This window comes from Gigantopelta aegis, chromosome 6, assembly GCF_016097555.1.
Source record: "Gigantopelta aegis isolate Gae_Host chromosome 6, Gae_host_genome, whole genome shotgun sequence".
NCBI classification, from domain to species: Eukaryota; Metazoa; Mollusca; class Gastropoda; order Neomphalida; family Peltospiridae; genus Gigantopelta; species Gigantopelta aegis.
In genome coordinates this window covers 39,757,948-39,775,787 of record NC_054704.1, presented here as the reverse complement: position 1 = coordinate 39,775,787, position 17,840 = coordinate 39,757,948, and the positions used below count along the sequence as shown (strand labels likewise).

General features: G+C 35.5%; 1 protein-coding gene across 1 annotated transcript in view; it reads right to left on the bottom strand.

Annotated features, from left to right (window-relative positions):
• Positions 1-6,834: 6,834 nt before the first annotated feature.
• The window catches only part of LOC121374543 (multiple epidermal growth factor-like domains protein 11), a 41,047-nt gene continuing 30,041 nt past the window's right edge, over positions 6,835-17,840 (bottom strand). Inside the window, exon 4 of the mRNA XM_041501648.1 lies at positions 6,835-7,079. Coding sequence (XP_041357582.1) covers positions 6,835-7,079 — 245 coding nt within the window. The remainder of the gene's footprint in view (positions 7,080-17,840) is intronic.

The following is a 17,840-nucleotide window of genomic DNA, read 5'->3' as shown; positions in this document are numbered from 1 at the left end:
ACATAACTTGGTGCAGTTTGAACCATAGTTAACACGGAGCCGACATTCTGATAAAAATATAGTATTTGCATGCTTAATACTTTACTGACATTGGGACATAAATGCTACTTTCGTTACACATTCATTCATTCATCCATTCATTCATTCATTCATTCATTCATTCATTCATTCATTCATTCATTCAAATTCTAAATAATTAAAGGGCTCAGTCAGCATGTTGCTGATATAAATGCCATTCAAAAATATAAATACATGAACTTAAAACAATATTGCATTATTATATCACACAGCGGTCAACAGTCGTCGTATGATGACTGTATGGTTGTGTTTTTATATGTGGAGATCTGAATTAACCCCTTACCACTGACCGAATAAAAAAAAATGTAGCCTCGTCATGTGTATCAAATTTCAAATGTTTGTTTTTGGCACATACAAAACTATGATTATTATACGTCACTGTATTAAATATTAAATAACTATCATTACCTAGTCTACTGCTGTTTACCTTTGGTGTCTATATTTTAATGTGTAATATAGAAATCGAAAAAGGTAAAACCAGAACCAACAAAAATATAAGCATTGAATTTATTTTCAGTGATGTGATGTAGTATTAACATCATCCAATATACACGCCCAAACATTACATTGACCATGCTATGAATTAAGAGTTATATTCTCTTGAATACCTGCACAATTAGAAACACACGAGCAAAACAGTTCTCATGGATGTTATACATATATTTGCCAAAGAGAGAGCTACAGGCGTCGTGTAGCGCTCACTAAGATGGAACAAACCAATGAAATGCTTCAATAAAGGATGTTACAATTAGCTAAAATATATACAGTGAAGTCCCTCAAAACCGGACCCTCAGTAAACAGGAATTCCCTCAAAACCGGACATTTTACACGATCCCGTGATTTGCGTATCTTTTAGCACTAAAATTTACCCCTTTAAAACGGAAACCTCTCTATACTGCACCGGATGAAATTATCTGGTCCCTTTGTGTTCCTTTAATGCAAATTTTACCTCAGAAACCGGACGGTCACACCGACGTCAATCATTACTGCATTACTTATAATTTGAATACCCACTCAGCCGATAACGTGATTGCGTACGCAGGGCTAATTACATGTGCGCGTGCTCCAGTGTCACTGGTGTGCAGTTGACAAATATCAATTAAGGGATTAATTAACAGCTTTGATGTTTAAATAACTGGAGCAAACACATGTATCCTGAGCTCAATTGTTACAAATGTATCCAATACAGCGCAACATTACTGAACCCAAAATGACAAACAAAACCGATTACAACTGATAGCACACTCAACAATTCCATTTACTTGCTGATATGCAGAAGTGAGTCTCACGAACCGCAACGTTTATATCAAATTAAACAAACCCCAAATTAATGAAGACAATGTTAGACTTACCAAGATAAATTGGTAGCTGGTAGCGTGTCTAATACAGGCTGATAAAACGGGTCAAAAATAAATGGCCAATACGAACTGACGTTCACCAGGATTCAACTGTGTAACTGACCGATTACTCTATATGTAGATAGATAAGCTTATAATTGTACAGCAGCTGCACGAATGAATTAATTATATATAATCACTGTGTGGTAGAAGTAGAAGTTAGTAATAAATATATTTTTAATATAAAATACATTATAGGTTTTAAATTCTTTCTTTTTCTTTTTTTTATTGGCAAAGGTACAGTTAACAAAACATTAAAAAATTAAAAAAAGAACAACACACTATACACGCAGGACGTAATTACCTACAATCAGTAATTGAAAAAAAAGAAGGAAAAAGGATGGACTACTGATGTTTCAGGGAGGTATAACATGTAATTAAACACATTGGTTATTTCACAGCAGATCTCCTATTTATTCTCTCTCTCTCTCTCTCTCTCTCTCTCTCTCTCTCTCTCTCTCTCTATATATATATATATATATATATATATATATATATATATATATAGGCACATTTGATTAATATGGTCGTCCCCTTGCAAATTTATTTGTGATTTTATTTTTGTCTGTCATATAATAATCCTCTACCATGGCTAGAAGACGAGGAAACGATAGTGAGATGTTCGCTACACGAGCATTATATATATATATATATATATATATATATATATATATATATGTGTGTGTGTGTGTGTATCGTTTTTTTTATTAAAAATAAATGATTAAGTATTTTTGGTCCTGTTTGTATACCAAATATTATCTTTCTATCGCATATAATTGTACGGTATCCACTGACGTAAAAAAATCCAAGATTCAAAATTTCGCCACCAAAAAGTCACTTTTGAACATTTTACAAAAAGGTGCAGTATCGTTTCCTCGTCCTCATTACAGAAAGTACAAAGTGCATCATCCCGAATCCCTATCCTCCATAGTAAGCTATTGGTTGCTATTATTCTATTAAGACATTTATATTGAAAATCTGTAAGTGCGATTTGCTTAGTACATAATCTGGATGTTACTGATACCTTTTCCCATATTAACGGAGAGTTATCATCGTTTATTATCGCAGACCAGCGGATTTGTGCAGTTGGTATTTCTACGTTCACAGAAAGTATATGATAATATACACCACAACCTTTATTAATTTTTGTCATTAAAAACATATACGTTGGGCACACAGTATTATATAACTTTATCTATCCTTGTAATTGTTGGCAATGCCTTTCCAATTTTCTGGGATACTATGAATTACCTTTTCGTAATCTAAAAAGGTTCCTCGTATGTTATATTTTTGTTTTAACTCTGCAAAAGGAATGATGTATCCTGTTTCTGATAAAATATCTCTGATATGTGTTATACAGTTATTATACCAATTGCGGGTAAATAACGACTTGTTTTTAAAATGTGTGTTGTACCATATCGGCTCATTTATTATTTCGTCACTAGTTTTAATTTCTGTTTTTAGCATAAGATCTTTCCATGCATTCAATACATCATTCCAAAAACGATTGTTAAAATTTTTATTTAAATATTCACCAACATTGGCTCCCATTTTAGATATAGCTACATTACCCATATATTTATTAAAAACAATTTCCATTTGTAGTCTGATTGAAAGTAGTGTCTTAACCATGAAAGTTTTAGACCTTTAATAAATGTTAATGTTTCAATCATTTTTAACCCACCCTCTGTATAATTATTTTTGTAATAACTGAGCGTTTAATTCTATCTGGACCACCTTTCCATATAAATGAGAAAATCATTCTATTTATTTTTAATATATATTCATTAGGTGGATTTGGTAGACTGGTAAAAATACGATTTAATTTTGACATAGCTAATGTTTTTACAACCGTTATCCTACCACATATAGTTCCGCATCTGCCACGCCACGAATTTAACAGTTGTTCTATTTTTACCAGCTTTTCATCCAAATTCAGTGTCCAAATATGATCTAGTTGTTTATTAAGTGTTATACCTGGAACCTCATAATTGTGTTCACACCAATCTAGACTTAGCTGTTTGCACATTTCCGCCATGGTATTCGCAAGGGGACCTAATCTAATAGTTGTTTTTATTTATTTATTTTCAGTCCCGATATGTCTGTAAAAAAATATCTAAAGTACGAATTGCATTTCTAAGAGAGAAAGGAGATCCATCTAATACAATTGAGTGTCATCGGCAAATTGTCCAATTTTATGTTCAAGCTCCGCCATCCCCCACCCCCAACCCCCACCCCCCACCCCCCACACACACACCTATATCAATTCCTTTAATAAGAGGTTTTGTCCGGACAAGAATTTCAATTTAATTTTATTTTTTTATTGTCCCCAGGTCATTTTGACGATGCCAGGGTTGGGGTGCCCTGATTCATCGCCTCACAGAATATGAATTAGATTATACACGCTAAATACTGGAAGTACATACACTTTGTGGTAGTATGCTGATTATAGTAATCGTAATACTTATACAAATAATTGACATGGTGATATATTTAATATTAATGCATATGTCCATGTAGATAGTAGTATTATAAATGACTAGTTAATAGAAATATATTTAAATAGGCTGGTTGATGTAATGGGGACATAAAATAAATATATAAGTTTAGAAAGAAAGAATGTTAAAAAGAGAAGTTATAGTAGGTAATTATAGTGATAAGTGATAATGTCAAAATTCACGTCAAGCGCTCGCTTGATAATTGTTTCTATTATCTTCCATCAAATTACTTTCTTGACTGAAGAGTCGTTTCCATGGTGCCCAGATTGTATTATACTCTTCATATTTACAGTTTTTAAAAAGAATATATTTTTCTATTTCGTATTTATTTTTTAAAAAGTTTTGAGCAGCTATTATATTTATTTCATTGTTTTCCATTTTTGTCTTGTATATATAATATTTAATGTTTATTAACAGCCAGTTTATAAATATGTCTTTTATATCGCCCTTTGTCCAAATAAAATAATTTTGTTTATTTAATTTTATTCGAATTCCTTTTTTGTTTAAAATCCAATTTACAACAGCATGCCACAGATCAGTCACTTTATTACAATAGTAAAATAAATGTGTTAATGTTTCTGGTGAACTGCCACAGAACGTACATTCGTTAGTATCTATGTATTTAATTTTATGTAAAAAAGTATTAGTTGTTAGTATCTGGTGTATAATTCTGTATTGAAACCATATCAAAGTTGCATCTTTGAGACTTATAAAAGACACTCTATAATAGTTTCCCCATTCTTTTGAGTCAAACGCAAAACCTTGGTTTCTACATCTTATTTGTGATGTTGGTGTAATAATTTCGTGATTTAATAGTTTATACATGTCTTTAATACCTGTTTGACTTTTAAGAATAATATTAAATTTTACCCGGAAACACAGGATTAGTTAGCAATGTAAAGTGGCCATTTCTAACGTTGTCTGCTTTATTTATAAATGCCTTAATGCTGTTTATAAGCGATGAATATTCTAAAAAGTGTGAATTTACGTTATATATACTTTTTAATTTCTCAAATGTAAAGAAATTTCCATCTTCATCAAGTAGATATGCTTATTTATCGTTAATCTAGCTATTATGTAGTTACCGTTTGGGTCCATGAGAGTATGTTCATTATCAATAACATATTCATTAGCATTATTAAATAGAATAGCAACTCCCCTCTGTCTTGTATTATAAGGTGCTATTAGTGTGTGCATATTCCATAAATGTTTCATCCGTCTTGCACCATTTTCATCTTTACGAATGTCCTGCAAACATATTATTGATTTTTTTTTAAATATATATAGTAATTTAACACATCTCTAAAAACCCTTTCATATGCAAGGCCCTGACAATTTGCAGACACAAACGTAATACTATTATCCATTTGGAATTTTGACAAAGAACACTTTTTAACTTTAATAATAATAATAATGTAAAGTGATATACAAAAGCCTTGAGATATACTCCAAGTAAATCCTGATAACCTTCCACCACTAACCAAATACTGATAGATGTACAAAAACAACTTTTAACATAAAAAGTAAACAATGGGTCTTTGGCAACCGTGTTGCACAACGACCCTACAATAACAACCAAAACCCAAAATAGTGGGAAATGAAAAGAGAACATAAATAACCTACAAAAAACAACAACAACAAAAACCAACAAACAAAAAAACAACAACAAAAAAACAGAACAATAAATGATGTATGCGTATCAAAACTGCGCTTTTGGGGAGCAGTGAGTGCTTAATAACAAACCAAAAACAGGTGGTGTTTCTAACTGTTTTGACACTCAGTGACTGCACGCGCGACATCGAGTTCACGCCTGTCGCCAGCTTGGTTACCAGCCGTACGGTAATTGTACAGAGAAAAACTTGGATAGCAATACCTTGGCATTCAGTATCTCCCTATCAAAACAACAGTGGCGTGGGTAAGTAGATACAATTATTATGTTACATTGAGAGTACGCCTTGACAGGCTGCATATTTACTATATAATGTTCTTCTATGTATCCGCGGTAAGATTTCCATTGTGTCAACAAAAAGCAGGTCGCGTACATAATTATATTTAGTATTATATTTCATATACTTATTATAGACCTGTTCATCATCTTACACGCATGCAACTACCGATCTTCAGAAGAAGCGAGCAACGTTTTAATGCACGTTTGATGGACCAAAATATGATTAACCAATAGTTTCCCTTTACTGTAATACAATATACCTATTTGTCACTTATGTTCCAGTGTCTTTATACATTAATATGATATTGAAAGTTGGTATATTTGATTACTAATGTATGTTATCTCATGCATAATCTGTACCAAATGATCATACAATATACACACATGGACATAAATATTTGTTACAACACCAAACTACAATACAAGAGCAAATAAATGGCTCGTGTGTGTGTGTGTGTGAATCAGCAGTTTGTGTGAATGTCTGTCGGTTTGTGATATATTTAGATTACTACTTTACTAAAACGAAATGCAAATGAGAGTAGTGTATAGGACGGAACTGTGTGTGTGTGTGTGTGTTTAATAGCATGATACCAGTCTAATAACACCTTTGTTGGATCATACTAAGACACGTCTACATACCGTCACATAAGTTGTGGGGTGGAGATCATGAATAGGTTGTAAACTAGCCAAGGAATGCTATGTACATATGAACATAATTATTATATACAAATATCATTTATTTATTTGAAACATATTGGGCATCATGCATTGCATTTAATGGTCTTCCACACATCCCCACCCACTGTGGCTTCGAGAATAACATCAGCATCCACAACCCTTATTGTGGTTTTCATGTGTTTTTCTTTCCTAAGTTTATATGCGTGACTGGCAAGCAAGCCCTTCTTTTTTCAGCTTAACTGGCAGATCCGTCCTGATTGCTACTCGTGTCCCCTATATATTCTTTGTCGAGTTCAGCACTAGATCCCTGTAACTCTGGTGCAATAATGGCCGGTGGAGGAGATTGGGACGGAGGTCCGGTTGTTACTGGAGGACTACACTTTGGTTGGCAAAGTCGGTGAACGTTTATAAAACTCATAGATTCTGCAATCGTCTGGTCGAGCTCCACGGACTTGTGTAGGAAGGTTCTAACAACTGACTCTTTGTAAAATATATACACTTAAAAATGTATAATATATTTAATCGCACATCTGGATTCCTTAACTGAAAGTTGTCAAAGCATAATTGTGCAAATGTTATGATCGATAGGTAAATTGTCACCCCACAGTAATTTATTCCCAAAAAGAGAAATAGAAGTTTAGAGGTACTACGTGTGCATGTACTAAATACACACTTAGTTCAAGTTAATGATGCGTAATTGGTCAACTATTTATTAGTAACAATACTCTAGTACAATACGTGCGTCAGCCAAATGAGAGACCAAAACACAGTGAATATTTGAATATCCGATATGAAGCCACATAAGCCTACATACCCATAAGATAGTGCATGATTTAAAAGAAAGAGAACCGACAGGTGTCTTTTGTTTACTTCCAAGTATGGAAGACTGAACTGCCAAGAACGACTTGAATACGATAGTATATCATTTAAGGGAAAGAGAAGTGACAAGTCCCTTCTAGTTTACTTCCATGTATGGTACACCCCGCGATATTTAAACAAATACTGCTAATTGCCTACCACTTGTTTTATTATAAGTGACAACGTTGTGTTTAGTACGATATATATTATATGTCCAAGCGAACTTTATTAATGAAAACAATCTGTTAATATTCAGTATGTGGCATATGTAAGGACACATAAAATCCGTAATAATACTACCCACAATAAACCCTGAAGATAAAATATCGGCAATGGGGACTCCATAAGATATCTAAAATAGTAAACTCTGACGATGGAAGCTCACCACATCAGGAAATCCAACCTCACCTGGGGTCCCTAAATGAACACAAGGTAGTGCTAACCCATGGGGAGGAGAGGTAGACAAGGACGAGCACGAAGCTAAGCAAACTGTTAGAGTAACTAATAGTAATGTAATACTATTTCAATAAGTTAGTCATTCTTGTTGTGTATAGCAGATCAAGTAAGTTGTAACTGATGCTGACAACACCATCAGCTACAACCAATCAAAAGCATAAATCATACCACGGCAGACTACACTTTGATTTGGTCCTGTGCGACTAGGGTACAGAACCTAAGACTATATTCAACAGAAGGAACCAAAAAAATCCCAACAAAAAACAACAAAACAATACGAAAAAACGAAAAAAAAACACACACAAAAAAATCCCACCCCAAAACAACAAACCCAACCTGGAAGGATCCATTAATTCAATTATTGCCTTTTGTTTTTACCTCAGTGAACCTACGGAACAACCGATTAAACAAATGCATACACATGTAGTATATTTAGGACACTTACTTTAAAGATCTTGTACTATTATCTATATCTAGGGAGAGGTATTTAGATCAGTCGGTAGAGTGCTCACCTGAGGTTCGTTGGTCATAGAATCGAATCTCCTCAATGGACTATTCTCTCAATGTTTCTTGCCGCCCCAACCAGTGCCGACTTATTATCTCAAGCTGTCGACATATTATTGAAAGATCTCGACTTAGTATGATCTATCAGCTATCAATTTATTATGCGAAGGCTCAACATATCTTGCAATTTTGTTTTGTCTCAGCAGTACTGATGGACAAATTCAGCGCTAGACACCAGACAAGAGCTCGGGATAATAAGTCGAGCACTCAAACTTATAAGCAGTGCTCGAGATCTTTAAAGTAAGCAAAATACATGTGTCGTAAATATAATATGGTGGTGTATTTAGGACACACATATTTGTTTCTTACTTTAGACATATCTAGCTCTCAACTCTCGATATCTCGACTTGTTAAGTGCTTAACTTATTATCTCAAGCTCTGAAATTAGTATCTTGTCATGTTGAGCACTTAATAATTATCTCGAGCTTGGTCTTATTATGTCTGGCTTTCGGCGTATTATCTTGAGCACCGAACATATTATCTCAATCTATTGATTTATTATACCAAGCGCTCTACCTATTAACTCTAGTTAATATGTATGTATTTTTATTTTAGAATTATCGTTATGGCTATACAGTCCTGATGCAGACGTCGAGCACTCAAGATAGCAAGTTGAGAGTTTGAGATGATAAATCGAGCACTAATAATAAGATGAGCACTCAATATAATATTTTGAGCACTGAATATAATATGTCGAGTATTTCAGATAATTAGTTAAAGATTGGCACAATAAGTCAAGCACTCAAGGAAACAAGTCGTGCACTCGATATAATATGTCGATAGTATAAGAAAAGTAGAGCAATCACAATAATAAGTTGAGCACTGAAGATAATATAATGAACACTCCCGATGATAAATTCAGCACTGGATATAAGTTCCGCAGTGGATATAATAACTCGAGCAAGTGAGATAATAAACCAAACGGTTAAGATAATAAGTGGAACATAAACATTCAAACACTCCAGATAATAAAGTACTAAAATTAAGAAGTCGAGAGTTTGACGTTATGAGTCGAGCACTCAAGATAATACGTTGAGAGCTCGAGATAATAACTTGAGAGTATGCGTTAATAAATCGTGCACTCCAAAAAATAAAATATAATATGACGAGTACTTGAAATAATAAGTTAAATGCTCATGATAATACGAGTTTGAGGTATAAGTCGAGTACTCGAGATAACAAGTTGAGAACTCGAATCTGATAATAAGTTGAGAGTTCAAAATAAGTCGAGAGGGCATTGAGCATGCGGGGAAGAACAACGGTTAATTGTTGTTTATTTGTTGCTTAAATTATTTTGATGGCATGAAATTACTAAAATGAAGATATGAAAATGCCAAGTTCGATGGCAGATAATGGATAATGTTGAGAATTTGGCTTATTGTCGTGAGACTTAGACGTATTATGTTGAGCACTGTAGTGTCTTGGAACTTATAGTGAACATTGTTGTCTGTCCCGGTACTCCTATGAGATATGCATGCGTGGAGGAAAAACAAACAACATCTGCCCAAGTAGCGATACCTCCATGTTTACGTTTTTTATTCAACATGAATAAATCTGTTTAAACACCAAACGTGTTCTTATATGTAGACAGGACACCATAAGCACTTGCCGTATTATCTTTAACTCTCTATATATCTTGTCATCACGTATGCCTATGTATTTATTGCGACATATAGTCATGATAAAGGGTCGAAAGTTTGACATAATTGGTCGAGATCGTGAGATAATATATCGAGATTTCAAGATAATAACTTAAGCATTCGAGAAAACAAGTTCAGATTTCGAGATATAAGTCGACGTTCGAGATTTTTAAAAGTAAGACAAAATTGTGTGTGTCCTAAATATACCACCGTAGTGTTTATTTTATAGGATTTATTATTTTGTTTAGATTGTATGAAAATAAAGTTGGAGTTGTTAGTACATTTTAAATTACTGATAGTTTGGTGTTTAAAATTATTATGGTTATGTCGACACTGTGTGGCCGAATGTTCATTCATTTCAGTGGCAACGTGATTTGATTAAATAATAATTGTCACCATTGTTTATTAAATCTATATACACAGTCTGTTACGGTCGTGGCTTATATCGTCGCTCTAATTCAATTTGATTCTCGTTCAAGCAATAGGTAAACACATTGACATATTTTAACATAAAAACAAAACGTGTGTGTGTGTGTGTGTAATAAACTCTGGATTCTGTACTAGAAGAAATATATTTTATGGGTATACTATCCACTTTTTTACGTCTTCCCCTGCGTGTGCTGTAACCTCACCGTGGTGCAGGGGTGTAACATTCTCTTTGAGAATGGCCAATACAGCACAAATTGAAGTTTAGAGTAAAATTCGGTGTCCGTAAAATTCTGTGATATTTGTATTTGTATTTTTGCACAGTTCTTTACACTGTTTTTGTTTAAACCTTGAATTTTTATATTGATGTTGATCATCACTTTATTTATTTGCATTACCATAGTTTGACACCCAATAGCCGATGTATTTTTCGTGCTGGGGTGTCGTTAAACATTCATTCAACGAAAGTTCCACATTAACATTTTATAGTCAAATTAGTTTTCGGCATTCACTCGAAACATTTCATATACGCTCAGCATAATTCTGAATACTTTCAAATTATTGTTAAATCGCTGGCTTGATTCTGCAAATAAGGTTTTGATTGTTTGTTTTAACGAAAGGTCACCTGGACATGAACTGCGATGGGGTGCTGTCAGATCCACAGGTAGTCCGAATTGAATGTTTAGTATAAATATTATTACTGTAGACCGTCTCACTGAGAACGCATTTATTTTATACTATGGAAATTACTGCAAATTATTTATTTATGAGCCGATTCATTTGTAAATTGCACACAAAAATATACTAAAAGGCAAAAGTTATTGTGACACACAGAAGACAAAGAGAATTGATGATAAGTGTTTACTGCCGTGTATGAAACGTTATAACATGGAAAGAGAAATATCTGAAGGTATGGGAACGAGCAATAGTCCATGAAAAGGGCGCACCTGCCATATGCAAATGAGCACATCACTAGAAGGGGTCAAGAGCGACGTTCACACAGCCCACCAGTGTGTCCACCTTGGGCATTGATACAGACCTGGTACCGTCGTCTCATTGAGGCCACTAAACGCTGAAGAAAGGGATGGTACAGGCTGTGAGGGTTGCTGGCTGGAACCTGTTTCGCAGATCCGTGGTTCGGATTCATGTATCTTAGCGAGGGGTTGTCACGGGTGGTCGGCCGCTACGGGGACGGTCTCTGACCTGGTTATTTTGTTGATATCGTTGCCATAAGTGCCATAATGGTGTTTCTGTGGACGTTGAATTGACGTGCGACATCACGCTACGAGGTCCCAGATTCAAGCATCCCTATGACTCGTCATCTGTCATTTTCACCGAGGCGTGGCATGACGAAATCGCATCAATCATTTCACTAATGGTGTTTTTCTGACTTCTGAAGGCTTCACAGAGTGGCAATGATTTGCGGCTGAATGTCTGTCCTTTTATGGTGAACACTGAACAGCATTTCTCCCGATTATTCCATGTTTTTTGCACAAAGCATTCAATCGCTGCAACAACTGCTTGGTTGCATTTCTTTGAGCTGTTTCATGTACATTTTATCTGGTTTACATCCATAAATCCATTCACAAATTTGTTACTCCAAACAATCCATGTCTTTTGCCGTTGAGTATTGTTATTTCCAAAACACTATTACTTTTCTTCTTACGCCAGAACAAACTGTAATTCTTTACCAAAAACAAACAACAACATCTTTGTTAGAATGATGGGATGGACTATAAGTTCGAATTGTTTCAATGATTATGTTCACCAATGTTTTCAAAATGTGTGACACTATATCTCTGGATCTTTTCTAAATCAAAATAGTGCAATAAATGGAAACACTAACTATAATTTATAAACTATCGTACTCAAAGAACCCTCATGGAAATATAATAGAATAGAATAGAATAGAATAGAATAGGATGTTTAACGCAACCTAGCAAGAAAAAGAACCCTCATGGAAGTACTTACCATGCCATCAACAAAATAAATCTTCCAACGAATAGTTTTGAAAATGTTGCCGTCATGACACCAGCTTTTAGCTATTTCAGCTAAACACGGAACGACGCGAAAACGTCCTTTTTCGTGCATAATGCATATAAATAACATATTAACAAGAATGGACACGTTTTGTCCATACATTCGGTTTACTATTAAAACTGTTTTATGCTATATATGAGTATATGAATAAAATTAAAATATTTGAAATTAAGACCAAATCATAAATAGTGGGTTAGACACGTCGACAACAACAAATTTGGCAATAATTATAAGTCTATGTTTACTGCAAAATAATACATGTACTACCGTTACTACTACAGCGACATCAACAACTACTTCTACGACTACGACTACTACAACTACTACTACCACTACTACTGCTACTACTACTGCTACTGCTGCTGCTGCTACTACTACTACTACTGCTGCTGCTACTACTACTATAACTACTGCTACTACTACTTCTGCTACTACTACCACTGCTGCTACTACTACAATACTACTAATATTACTACTGCTGCTACTCCTACTGCTGAGGCTGCTCCTACTGCCACTACTGCTACTACTACTACTGCTGCTGGTGCTACTTCTACTGATACTGCTACTACTACTACAACGACTGCTACTAGTACTACTACTTCTGCTACTGCTGCTACTACTTCGGCTGCTGCTGCTGCTACTACTACTACTGCTAGACTATAGCTACTGCTGCTGCTGCTACTACTACTGCTGCTACTAATACTACTGCTACTGCTACTGTTACTGTTACTGCTACCGCTACTACTGCTGCTGCTGCTACTACTACTGCTACTGCTACTGCTACCACCACCACTTAGTTAATAAATCAATAAAATAAAATGTGTCATAGACCACATGAACGTCTTCACTATACGTAGGTACGTATTGCTGCTTTATCATCTTATGCAATGTTTTTTCGTTTGAATAAATTGCACATATGGGTTTGTTTTTGTGTTTTTGTGGGGGTTTTTCATTTCATTTCAATTTATTTTCGTACTTATATCCCAATTTAGGTTCAAGCACGTCGCCCTGGGCAAACACATCGGCTGCGAACCCTGTACCTACCAGTCTTATGTCCGATGGCTTAACCACGACACCACCGAGGCCGGTTGAGTTTGCAGATCCCACCGTTTAATGGCTGCTATCACTCGTCCTCGTCATTACTCTCCCGAGACTAGTTAAAGGACAGTTATATTTGCTTCCTTTAAAAAGCGTGTGAATTAAAACAATAGTACTACACAAGGATTAAATATCAGTGCTGAATATGGTAAGATCATAAATGTCCCGTAATAATCCTAATTAATCGCTTCACTAAATGTATTTCACGCTGAGGTCTATTTTGTATTTTTCAAAGCGTACAATAACATAACACTAGCCTCCTACCGGACATAGTCTAGTGTTAAAGTGCTCGCCTGCTGCGCAGTCTGTCTACGAATGATCCACGTGGTGAGCCAGTTGGGCTATTTCCCGTAGGAACCGGGGCTGTAGGTGGGCTGGATGGTCATGTAATCCCACCACGACACTCGAGGAAAAACATGTACGGGTATTTTTCCTACACAATATTTGCTTGGTCTCCCCCCCCCCCCCCCAATAGGGAATGTGACCCCTCCACTCGATATTGTGCACACCCTCCCGACTTCAGATGTTCTTACGGGCCTGACCAGTACTCCACAACTGGTGTAGCAAGGCCATCGTATGTACTATCCTCTCTGTGGGAAAGTGCATATAAAATATCAGGATTTAATCAGTTTATTATAACAACAACGATCGTAATTGTTTTAGGAAAACCTGTGTATTAATGTTTTAAATGATGACAAAACAGTTCTGCTTTCTAGTTTTTCATTTCGGAAAAGTCCGACGATCTGTCCGAAAATTGAACAGGAGAAGAAAGAAAGAAACGTTTTATTTAACGACGCACTCAACACATTTTATTTACGGTTATATGGCGTCAGACATATGGTTAAGGACCACACAGATTTTGAGAGGAAACCCGCTGTCGCCACTACATGGGCTACCCTTTCTGATTAGCAGCAAGGGATCTTTTATTTGCGCTTCCCACAGGCAGGATAGTACAAACCATGACCTTTGTTGAAGTGAGTTATGAATCACTGGTCGGTGCAAGTGGTTTACACCTACCCAATGAGCCTTGCGGAGCACTCACTCAGGGTTTGGAGTCGGTATCTGGATTAAAAATCTTATTCCTCGACTGGGATCCGAACACAGTACCCACCAGCCTGTAGACCGATGGCCTAACCGCGACGCCACCGGGGCCGGTCGAACAGAAGGAAAATATGTTGCTGAATGGATCAACAAATAATTTCTTTTTCATTTTGTGTTACATAATTTAACTGACATTAATCGTTTGAAAACAGATATAAAGATTATTACTTGATATGTTTTATTCTAATACAAATGTCATATAAGCCTTTTTGCCATTGGTTAATTTTCTTGATAAATCGGACGATAGACGTACGCTATTATGGGCAATCAGGATTTATCACGATAACAAAATTCCGAAAACTCGTTCAATATGCTGTCTCTTGGCCTCGTGTAGTGTTTTCGTTAGTATCTTAATTCCGCGTCTTCTTACATTATATAAATAATTTTCAAATTTTTTATTCACTTCAGATCAAAATGATGTAATTTCGTGTCACTGTCATTTTTAACAGTTCGTTAGCAGCAATGCACACCCACCCACCCCGAGTAAGGTCCATGATTGATCGCAGCAGTCAGTTTAATCATGTGTCTTACTGTCTGCTATTCTTGTCTGTTTCCAGAATAGCACAATAAGGTTCGGCAGAAATAATTGTCTCACAGTCTATTAAGTACACCATTTTTATTTAGAACATACCTTTTGGGACAATAAAATTGATAAAAAGACACAATGGAAATGACTATCGATTTTGTAAACGCAATTGTAAACAACACTAACTGCTTTAAAATATTGCAATATTTTGAATGAATGAATGGAACTCAGTATCACGTAAAAACTGCAATAAAAGTTCTGGATGGAATCGAAATGATTCCATCACATTTCTTTGTCGAAAGATATCTTTTCGAGTTGATTTTAAGTGCTTACACTCCACCAACATGTGTCGCACAGTCAAAACACACTGACAGTGCTCACACTGAGGTGGAGGATCTTTCTTTAAGATAAATGAATGGGTCAAGTAAGTATGACTGATGCGGGCACGACACAAGATTATTAAAATGTTCATCCTTCCTGCACTGTCTATAGGAGGACTGCTACTCGTCCAAGACTGGTTTCCTGGACAGACATCCCAGATAGCTGAGGTGTGTGCCCAGGACAGCCTGCTTGAACCGTAACTGTATATAAGCACGAAAATAAGTTGAAATGAAATGAAATAAATCAGTTCCCACAGCATCTCCGAAGCGTTCAAATCAAGCCAATACTGAAGACTGAAGATGGGTCCTCGAGGCAAGAAGACAAGTCACCACTATTTGTACGACCGTCGCACGACAATGCGCGACAATGCACGACTAGGCGCACAACTAGTCACGCATCGTCGTGCGACGGTCATTTATAATCGCGCGACGATGGTGCGATGGTGGACAAGTGGACATATTGTGGATAAGAATGTAACAAATATGACCCGAAATTGTAGCACAAGTGAACATGTTGAGACCAATGATGTACTTGCACCAGAATCCACCTATATATATATATATATATATATATATATATATATATATATATATATATATATATATATATATAATGTAAATAGACAAATAAATTGTGACACCCACCACAGTAATACAAGTGGATATACACAGCCCAGTACTGTGATCAGTGATGTACATCTCCTTAAAGCAAAGCATACATATGTTGTAAATAGCCATGTAACCCCCCCCCCCCCCCCCCCCCACACACACACACACAGTTTTGCTATTGAACCTACCAGTGATACCCATGCACCTAACAGTTATTTTGTAAACAGCCAAGCTTCATCTTACACTGTATATAATTCCCAAACCACTGATAGCATAGACTATACTAAAATGAAACACAGCTGTATTTACTTAAAAATACTCAGTTTAAATGTCTGTGGCCTAAGAAACAAATTGGTTAAACCTGACTTTCTAAATTTTGTCTCACAATATGATATTCTATGCTTTACTGAAAGTAAAACAGATGAAAGTGATTGCTTATCACAGTTAATCCCAGGTTACACTCTACATTTCAATAACAGAAAAGGTAAAAAATCATCTGGTGGTATTGTTATTGGTGTAAGAAATGAACTGACCAACCTAGTTAAAATAAATGTAAAAAATAACACAGTATATTTCATGGTTTAGTATTTTAGACAAAGAGTGTATAGGTAATAGCGTAACTGCTGGTGTTGTGTATATTCCCCCAATTGGCTCACCATACTTAAAAGTTGATACTTTTGATGTTGAAAATGAAATTTCGCAAATGACAGAACCAGGAAAACCTCTGCTCCTAATATGTGATTTTAATGCAAGAACTAGATGTTTGCCCGATTACACTACACTTGATGATCATAATACTATATATATTGATAATGTTGACATGGAAACCTTTTTAAATAATATAGCAAAGCTTGATACTTTAAATGTACCCATGGACAGAGCAAGCCAGGATAAGGGTAAGGTTAACAGCCATGGTTTCAAACTTCTTGATTTGTGCAAAGATAATAATATATATATATCCTCAATGGTAGATGCGGAAAAGATAAAAATATAGGCGCAGTCACCAGTAAAGATTGTAGTTTGATTGATTATGTTATTGGTACTCACTACATGTTTAAATCTGTCATTGACTTTGAAGTGTGTAATTTTGATCCACTCTTTTCAGATATCCACTGTGCAGTTGTACTTACCTGTAAGATTCAGACAGACCGTGACAATACAAACTAAACATAACTAATGTGTAAATGACGAGTTGGAGTCAATTAATATCCGTAAATGGAACGCCAATAAAAGTGAAGAATTTATTAGCAATATCAATATAAATTTACTTCAATCACTATCGGTAATTATCGATGATGAATCTGTCAGTATCCCAACACGTGTAAACCAAACAGTCGACACGGTGAACAAGCTATTTTTAGACTCAGCCAACTTAACATTCGGCCACGTGCCGACACGTAAACATAGATCTGGCACTTCGCCAGATAATAAGCGACTCTGGTTCAGTAAATGGGTGTAGGCTTCTACGAACAAAATATTTTGAGGCAAAAAAATGTTTCTCGAAACAAAACTATAGCAAATAAAATGAATTTAACAAACGCAA